The sequence below is a fragment of the Vidua chalybeata genome, chromosome 1, assembly GCF_026979565.1.
Source record: "Vidua chalybeata isolate OUT-0048 chromosome 1, bVidCha1 merged haplotype, whole genome shotgun sequence".
Lineage (NCBI taxonomy): Eukaryota > Metazoa > Chordata > Aves > Passeriformes > Viduidae > Vidua > Vidua chalybeata.
This window is the reverse complement of record NC_071530.1, coordinates 124,588,102-124,596,838: the sequence shown is the minus strand read 5'-3', so window position 1 is coordinate 124,596,838 and position 8,737 is coordinate 124,588,102. Positions and strand designations below refer to the sequence as shown.

At 47.0% G+C, this 8,737-nt stretch overlaps 1 protein-coding gene across 3 annotated transcripts in view; it reads left to right on the top strand.

Moving 5' to 3' along the window:
- The first annotated feature begins 8,450 nt into the window (after positions 1-8,450).
- Positions 8,451-8,737, top strand: part of ZNF704 (zinc finger protein 704) — a 101,656-nt gene continuing 101,369 nt past the window's right edge. For 2 of the 3 annotated variants that reach the window (XM_053934993.1, XM_053934985.1), the window contains exon 1: positions 8,456-8,726. In XM_053934993.1, coding sequence (XP_053790968.1) covers positions 8,484-8,726 — 243 coding nt within the window. In that variant the 5' untranslated portion in view covers positions 8,456-8,483. Of the gene's footprint in view, positions 8,727-8,737 lie in introns of all 3 variants that reach the window. The other variant, XM_053934975.1, reaches the window with a different exon arrangement.

Genomic DNA, 8,737 nt, shown 5'->3' with positions numbered 1-8,737 from the left:
AAAGATAATCACAAAAAAAACCAAACAAACAACAAAAAAATAAACTTAAAACACCACCACTTTAAAATTCAGTTTTGGTTTTACAACATCTTCCCTTTGAAAACAAAACCAGAGCCCTAAACTCCCGGAAGAGAAATGAGTGAAACTAAGTAGATGGAGCTTAAGACCTTTTCCCGTTTCCCAGGGGGGCTGCTGCAGTTGAATTGAACTTGCCACAGCTATTAGCTGCGACCTTGACTGCATTTCACATTATGTGTATTGCACCCAAATCCCACTGCGTGTTTAGTAGTACACGCTTACACTTGTATTGTGCCTGTAAAACAGGTAACTGCTCGAGTACAAATTGTCCCAGTCGCGTTCATGTCACAGGGTCCCTGGTTATCAATTTTAGCTCAACAAGCTTGAGGCGTGACAGATCCAGGTCTGAGTCATTTTACACATTTGCCGATTTCTCAGCTCTTGTATGAAAGTTTCTGAACTTTTTTTTCCCCCTCCCAGAGGAAGATTACAATGGCCTTATTTGGCTATTTTTTTTAAGGAAGCCGAAAGTCTTACACAAGCCTTCGACGTGTAAGCAGCGGGGGCTTTACGGTGTTTATTTATAACCCGCTGTGGCACCGATTACTGCAGAGCCCGAACCGCACGGGGCCACGGAGAAGGGCAGAGCGGAGGCGGCTGCTAGCGGGAGTCGCTCGGAGCCGGGACCAGCGCCCGCCTCCACCGTGGCGTCAGAAACACGCAACACCCACCGCCGCCGAGACACGGCCCCCCTTCCCTGCCGGGGGCCCAGCCCTCGGGCCGCCCCTTCCGAGGGGCCGGGCGGGGCCGGGGGCGTCCCGGCGCCGCCGCCGCGCTCCCCGCGCCCCTCCCGCGCAGCGCCGGGCGGCACAGCGGCCCCGCCGCGCGTGTTTACGCGCCGCGCTCCGCCGGCAGGAGCAGCGGGAATCCGAGGCAAAAGCCGAACAGGATCGCGGGCGGGAGCATGGAGCGGGGGCTGCCGCGGCTCGGCCGGCCCTCAGCGCCCGGGGGCGGTGCGGAGAGCGGCCCGGCACCAGCGGCGTGACAGCGAAGGCCATGGACGTGGCGGGGCCGGCCCGCTTCCGTGCCAGACCACTTCAGTTGTGCCTGTCCAGCTCCGAGCTGTGTGACTTGTTTGTTTACTCGGGATTTTTCTTCATGGAGGAGAGCAGGGTGGGAGAGGCAGGAAGAGGTCGGCCGCGTTTCCACATGGAGAACGGGACAGCTTGGTCCCGAAGGAGGACGGACGAGTAAAGCGGAACAAACAGGCTGGTGTGGTCTCGTTCAGCCTTTCAGGAAAAAAAAAGGGCCACCAAAACTGTCCAAATTTCTGGACACTCCCGAGGAGTTACTCTAGAGTAACTTCCATTTTTTTAACCAAACTCAACCAAACAAAAAACTCCACCAGCACCAAAAATTAGCTTTTATGAACTGCTGCACTCACTAGAAAACAGGAACACGTTCAACACAGAAAACGTCTCCTACCTCTTCAGCTAGTGAACTAGCTTGCAGCTGGTAGATGTTGGAATCTCTGAGGTGTGGGTGATCCTCAAGTTATCTGGCTATTTGGTGTTTCCCTTAAATTTTGGTTAGTGGTGTTTACTTGGAGCCTTGGCAGTGTGGTATGCAAGTAAAAAAAATGTGGAGTACCTTTTTTCAAAGGAAAGTATTCATCTGCAAAATAAAGAATTTATGCAAATAAAACTATACTATCTTATGATAGGTAGCAAGATGATAAAAATAAGAATGTACCCATTGCTTAATTTATTGGTGTAAATATTTTTATTGCTGGTGTTGACTTGAAGTTATGTCATCTTTTTTTATCTTGCTTCCACAAGATTTATAAAGGAGCTTCCATGTAAAGAGTGAGTCTGAAAAAAGTTTTATGGGTCCTGTAATGTTTATGTTTTTCTTAGTGCCTGATCTAATTTGTTCATTTTGAAAGGAAAAGCTAGTTATTTTCCTTGTAATTGCTACCTCTGCAAATTCAGTTTTGACTTTCAGAATCAATCTGAGTTCTTTGACACTTCGCTGAGAAAGAGGAAGTTGACATGCTAATTTGCAGGGGAAGTTCTACCTGAATTAAGACAATTAATTAATACATTTGCTTAAAATAGCATTTCAATTATCATCTTTCATTTCCTGTATTCTTCCTTTAATTCTGGTGTCATTTCAGAGGTTGTTATTCACACACATTGCTGTTACCCCACATGAACGAGCACAAACAACACAGAAACTCCCTCAAATAGCTTTGTGTGTGCATGTGTCTCTGTAAGAAAAACCCAACTGTGTATATATGGTTATTTCTGTTTTGTGCTCGAACATTTGCATTTCAGAGGCCTGCGTGTCTTGTGTGTCTGCCCTTAGCATAGACTGGGTTTTTTGGTCCTCCACTGCTTTTGCTCAGAAGAAGTGTTTTCTCTCTCTGCTTGCTTTCTTTTTCATGTTCAGTCAGCTAATTAAGTAGGAAAATGTTAATCTTACTTTTTTCAAGTTCATCCCTTTGTTTTTCTCAATCTAGTTAATTTCTAAAAAGGGGAACCATAGTCGTTGTATTAGCACTGGCATGAAACTCCAGCGAGCTGACCTCTTTTTTCAGGGGAGGAGCAAAACCTTCTAAGAGACATAAACATGTAAATCATGTTCAAGTACTATTGGCAACAGGAAGACCTCTGGGGAGGGGTTTTTAAACAGCCGTGCAGGTCTGGTTGGTGTTTATCCTCTCACAGCCCGAGGATGGACTGTCTGGAATTCCTTTTGTTTCTGTACCAGTAAGGTTATTCAGACCTAGTCAGTATTTCAGGGTGGTAAGTGAAAAGTAATGTGTAATATCTGGTGAATTTTTCCACTTCATTCCAACGCATGGCTGGCACTGGGACCTCCTTCACGCAGAAGGCACAGCCTTGTCTGCAGGGTGGCATTTTACTGCACAACAGCCAGACGCAGAAGTGACCCTGTGCTCCCCACTCAGCTGACAAGTGGGGCAGAGGCGTGTCACAGAAGTGATGATTTCGCGTACTGAGAAGGAGGTCGGAAGGTTGCCACCTCTCCTTTTGAGCAGCATCTGGTAGACAATTTTCTGCCTAATATTGTCAATCATTCCCTTGTTCTTGAAGGTGCCTAGCTGTCCTCCCAGCTGGAGTGAGAACTTCAATGATCACTAGAAAGCAAAACAAATGCAAAGTTTACAAAGGGAGTGTGGAGAAGGCAGGTCCCTGAATAAAGAAGTTGGCAGGGGCTCAAATGCCTGGGATTATGAGGGAAGTGGAACACACACACAGTTAGTGCACATGCTGGTTTGAATACCAGAGCTCAAACAAATACATTTGTTGCACACTCAAAAGTGAAAAGTGAATGACTCCTTGATTAGGTTTTTGAAAAAAAAAATGTGATTAAATGTGCAGTGAATGGAAGGTTTCTTTGTTTTGTATTGCTGCTAGATTTTTTAAAGGCAAGAACTCAAGTATAGCATCAGTCTGGGAGGAGGCAGGAGCAGGGGGGATCTCGCCTCTAGTGATAAAAAGCCGGCATTCATGGACAAGGGGAAAATATTCAGTTATTAAAGATAATAACAAGAAATGTATTCTTTCATTGAAGGCATGGAAAAAAGACAGTAAAAGAAAAAAAAAAAAAAAAAAGGAAAGCTAGCTGAGGCAGGATTTGGGGTGGTCCAATAAAATGCCTGCTGGGATGTAGCCACCTGCTCCTATGAGGCAAACTAAAGGACACCTGAACTAGTACTTATTGGCTGTGGCTAGTGCTCATCCCTGCTGGAAGCCACATTGCTGAGTGATAGTCCCTGGTGGAAACAGTTCTGAGACCAGCGAGCAGGGAGGTTACAGAGTAGTGCCTTCTTCAGCATTACAGAAAAATCTCTGCTTTTTAAGTAAAAGGAACTTGTTCCCTTGATGTGATGTCAGGCAAGCTTTGCCTGCAGTCATGATCACAATAGCAGCTGCTGAAAAGAACAAAATGTCAAACAGATCAGTAAATAATTATATTAAAAATTCGAGGAATACTTAACTGAACAATGGACTAAATGAAATGTTTGGGGAAAATATATATCATAAGACAACTCCACCTGATGTTAATCAGCACGGAGTAGTTAAGGCAGTGCTAGGGAAACCCAGATTTTTTTTTTTTCTGTGGCTAGTGCAAAGGGCTGCCGAGTAGGTATACTGAAAGAAGTTAGACAATAATTATTCAAGATGAACTGAAAAGCTGTCAGTGTAATTCACCTTCACTTGCTCTATAGGAAATTCTAGAGAGATATATATATGCTTATATGTACTTACCATTCGAATTATCTCATATGTCTTTAGAGAGAAACTTCATTTTTGGAAGTATGAACTGATTGTTAAGGTTACAGGCAAAGAAGCATCTGAAACATTTCTGCTGTGTGGAGAGCTGTGTACACAAAGGGAGTGTGGATGTGCACATTAACTTTTAATAAGCTTGGAAATCATTGACATGCAAACAGCTCTTATTCCACCCAGAGCCTGTACTTGCATTAGAGGCGTATTATGCTATGGTACAATCATGAGAGATCTCTGTTGAGCTAAGTGATACTGTATTACCCCACATATCACAAGAATTGACTTGGTATCAGGCCATGGCTATGGGCCAGAATTGTTCAGCAGATCACCCCAAGAGTGCTGAGTCCTGGACAAAAAAATGTTGCTGTGTGATAGTGGATTATGACCTGTGTTTGACTCTTAACTGTTTGTGAATATAAAGATATAGAAGAAGACTGTATCTAGGACTCCCTGACTTCCTCCATAATTTAGCTCCCCTGGGAAGCACTGGAAGGACAACAAGAGTTCAGCTTCAGCTTCATTCATACTGCAAGTCAGGCAGACTGGAAGAAATGGAGCAAACAGTCATTTCTATCTTTTGTTTGTATCAAATATTGTGAGAGAAGTTATTCCTACTACAGCTCCAATCTGGCTCGCCCGAGAAGTGCTAGGAATCTTTAACCAATCTGTTGTAGAGTTGTCAACACCGGCTTCTCATTGCATTTGATAACCCAACGTGAGTAAAAAACATTAGCAGCTCAGATTACGAATGGAAAGTCAGTCTTCTCTAAACCCTTTCCTGGGACTGACCTGGCCATCAGCCTAGTGAACTCTGGATTGTCATTCCCCCTGGATCCCAAAACTATTTTGGCACCTCTCCCTCCACCAGAATTTGGTTACACTTTCCTCTGTCACCCTGACCAACTCTTGTAGGGCTCACATGCTGTCCTGCTCTGCTTTGAGATCTAATGGGCCATGATCTGGTAGAGTCCTGTGGAGAAGAGGCAGCATTTTGGGGGATGGAGCATCCTCCTGCAGGCACAGACCCTCCTGGGATGGTCTGTGTGTTCCTGAAAACCTGCCTGAGCCTCTCTGCCTCCTGCCAGCATGCTCCCAAACCAGAGAACCCAGCTAAGTAATTCTTGAAACAGTTGTTGAACTGACAACTAAAAGCCTGATAATTGGTTAACAAGCTCTGCTTTTATATTCACCTACCAAACCTCGGGGCAAGAGGTGTCAAGTTAGCTGTACCTTACAGAAAGTCCCAGAACAAATCTGGCAAAAAGGCTGAATAGGGAGTTCAAAGAGAGGCTGAAGCGTGAGCTGTCATGGGAGTTAACAGATGTGCCTGTACAAGCCCAGCTATCCTTTATCACCACTGTTTCCTGCAAGAGATCCTTTGGTTTACATTCTGTTACTTGTGGTGTTCATGCTAGCACATATAATCCAATTCAGTGATAACACACTTGCTGCATATAGTTTCTAAATTTGTTTCTTGTCTTGCTGCAATTAAAACATACAGGACTCTGAAAAAGTTAAGGAAGTCTCTTAGTATATAGCCCAGTATGTGACAAATAGGAATGGGACCCTTAGTAACACGATTATAATTCAGTTAACTGTGAACACAGGCCACTAGGAAAGATCACAGTTAGATTCAGGTGGTATTCAAATGACAAAAAACATTTCAAATAATTTGAAGACTAGGAGGTATTGGAATGATTCTATTTCCATGCCTTTAAGGTATAAGGAACTATGACTATCTTTGAGATTCATGTCGAAATTCATGTTTAAAGTAAAACCTAAGCATAAAAGGAACTATGACTGTCATTGAAATTCATGTTAAAATTCATGTTTAAGTTAAAACCTAAGCATAACTTAATTATGTCAAATTTTAACTCTAAATCTGAACATTCAGCACAGGAATAAAACAAAAAAAAAAAATCATTGCTCTCGTGTTTTTCTTTTTTTTTTTTTTTCTTCCACAGATCTCTCCTTTATGCAACATCAGCTTCAAAAAACTATGACTGATCCACTCAGCCAGGTGTCAAGAAGCTAAGTACACATGTAGTGGCAGGAAAAAAGACAGAACATCTTGTGGCAGCACGTACCAGGAGTTTTGGCTGCTGTTCTGCTGAGATGGACTGAGCGGACATTGCAGTGCAGCTGGTCAAAGCACAGGCAAAACATCTGGAAAAGACACTTTTGGAGGGGGTGGGGTGATACTGCTGGAAGCCCTGATATGCCAGAATTTGCCAGCAATTTTGTTGCAGATCTTGACCCAGATCTGTGGGAACCTTGAAATAATGAATGCAAACAACTGGTTTGTGGGTTGGGTTGAGAGAATTCAAATAACTTAAAGAGTTTGACATGAAAAGTAACTTCAGTATTTCTTTAAGAATGGGTACTGTATTATGTATAATTTCTTGCCTAAAAAATGCTGTATGCTATATTCCAGAAAAAAAAAAAAAAAAAAACCAAAAAAACATTACTTTTTGAAAGGGATGAATTAACCTTGGGTGAAGCTTGGCCCCATGCTGACAATATGTGTACATTTGGCCTATTGGCAGGTCTCTAGAACAGAATGTGCAGGGAGAAAAGTACTGAACACTGAGAAGGGAATGACTGTAATTCACTTGTAGATGAAAAAGAATATACATATGGCTCAAAAATAACATGTAAATGCAGACTTAAGACTTATAGAGGAAGAGTTTATGAAAAGCATGTGACAACCTTAAGTATAATTCAATCTCAGGAGGCAGTAATGAATGGCAAAGAAGCCTGTAGCAAATTTAAATGCTGGCCACAGTAACTTCAGACTGTTTGGAAACTATTTAATTTTTTTTATAAAGCTTTTCAGGAAGGTATTTTAAAGCTTTGAGCACATAATTTAAACCAGAAATTATTTCCCTAACCGTCCCAGATAATTTTCTTCTCAACAGGGTATAGATACCAATGCTTCAACTATTGATCTTGAATAAACAAAATTTTTTCATTTCATTCTTTTTTCTTCAAAAGTTCTGTTTTCCCCCATTTCTCTTTTTCAGGGGGGAGAAAGGAAATAAAATTATTTTACTGAGGCCCGAGATGTCCTGCAGGTGGAGGTTGTCACAGAATCCATTAGGTTGGAAAAGACCTCTGAGATCATCAGATCCGACATATGACTGAACACCACCGTGTCAACTAAATTACAGTATCAAGTGCCATTTCCAGTCTTTCCTTAAGCACCTCCAGGGACAGCGACTCCCTCCACCACATCCCCTGGGCAGCTCAGTCCCATGTCTTAACACCCTTTCAATGAAGGAATTTCTCCTGATGTCCAACCCAAACCTCCCTTGGCGCAGCTTAAGACTCTATCCTCTCGTCCTGTCACTGCTTATCTGAGAGTAAAAGCCACCCTCTACCTGGCTACAACCTCCTTTCAGGAACTTGTAGAGACCACTAAGGTCCCTCCTGAGCCTTCTTTTCTCCAGGCGAAACAACTCCAGCTCCCTCGGCCCCTCCTCACAGGACTTTTGCTCCAGACCCTTCTCCAGCTCTGTTGCCCTTCTCCGGACACGCTGCAGCACCGCAATGTCGTGTCGGGCGCCCCTGGCCCTCCTGCCGTGCGAGCACAGCCCGGGCGGGCAGGGCCGGCCCGGCGCGCCGCTCCCCCGGCAGGGCGCACCCGAGCGAGGCGGGTGGGCGGCGGGGGCCGGCCTGCCCGGCAGCGAAATCCGCCCGCGGCTCCCGGCGAAGGCAGCGCGGCCCCAGCGCCCCGCGCCTGGCGGAGCCGCGGCCGGAGGGAATCCAGTCCGGGTTTTGGCGCCGGGGACCGGCGGCGGCGAGGAAGAGCGAGCGGGAGGGGACCGCGCGCTGCGCCCGACAGCCGGGCCGGGCCGGGCCGGGCGGGCAGCCGGCGGAGAAGGAGGGCGCCGGGAGCAGGTGGGCGAGCGGCGGGGCGGCCACGCCGGCTGCGGGCCCGCCTGGCCGCGGTCGCGGGCCCCCATGGCCGCGGCGCGCCCGCCGCACACACCCACCGCCGCCCCCCGGTGAGCGCCGCCGCCGCCGCCCCTTGGGCACCTCGGCGGGGCCGCTGCCCGCGGCCGGGGCTGAGCGCGGCGGGAGGCGGCCGGGCCGGGCCGGCCGGCCGGAGGCACCATGCAGGCGCGGCGCTTGGCCAAGCGCTCCAGCATGGGCAGCCGGCGGCTGAGCGCGGCGGCGCCGCAGGTGGACGCGGTCCGGCCCCCCAAACCCGAGAGCGCCTGGAGGCCGCCCCGGCGGGAGGGCTCCGCTGCAGCGCTGGAAGAAGAGGACGAAGACGAGGACGTTGTGGTTGAGGTGGAGGAGGAAGAGGAGGAGGAGGAGGGCGGCCTGGGGAGCGCCCCCCCGGCGTTGGCCGGCCACGGCAAGGGCCCCCTCCGGGGGAGCTTTAAGGTGCGTCCCGG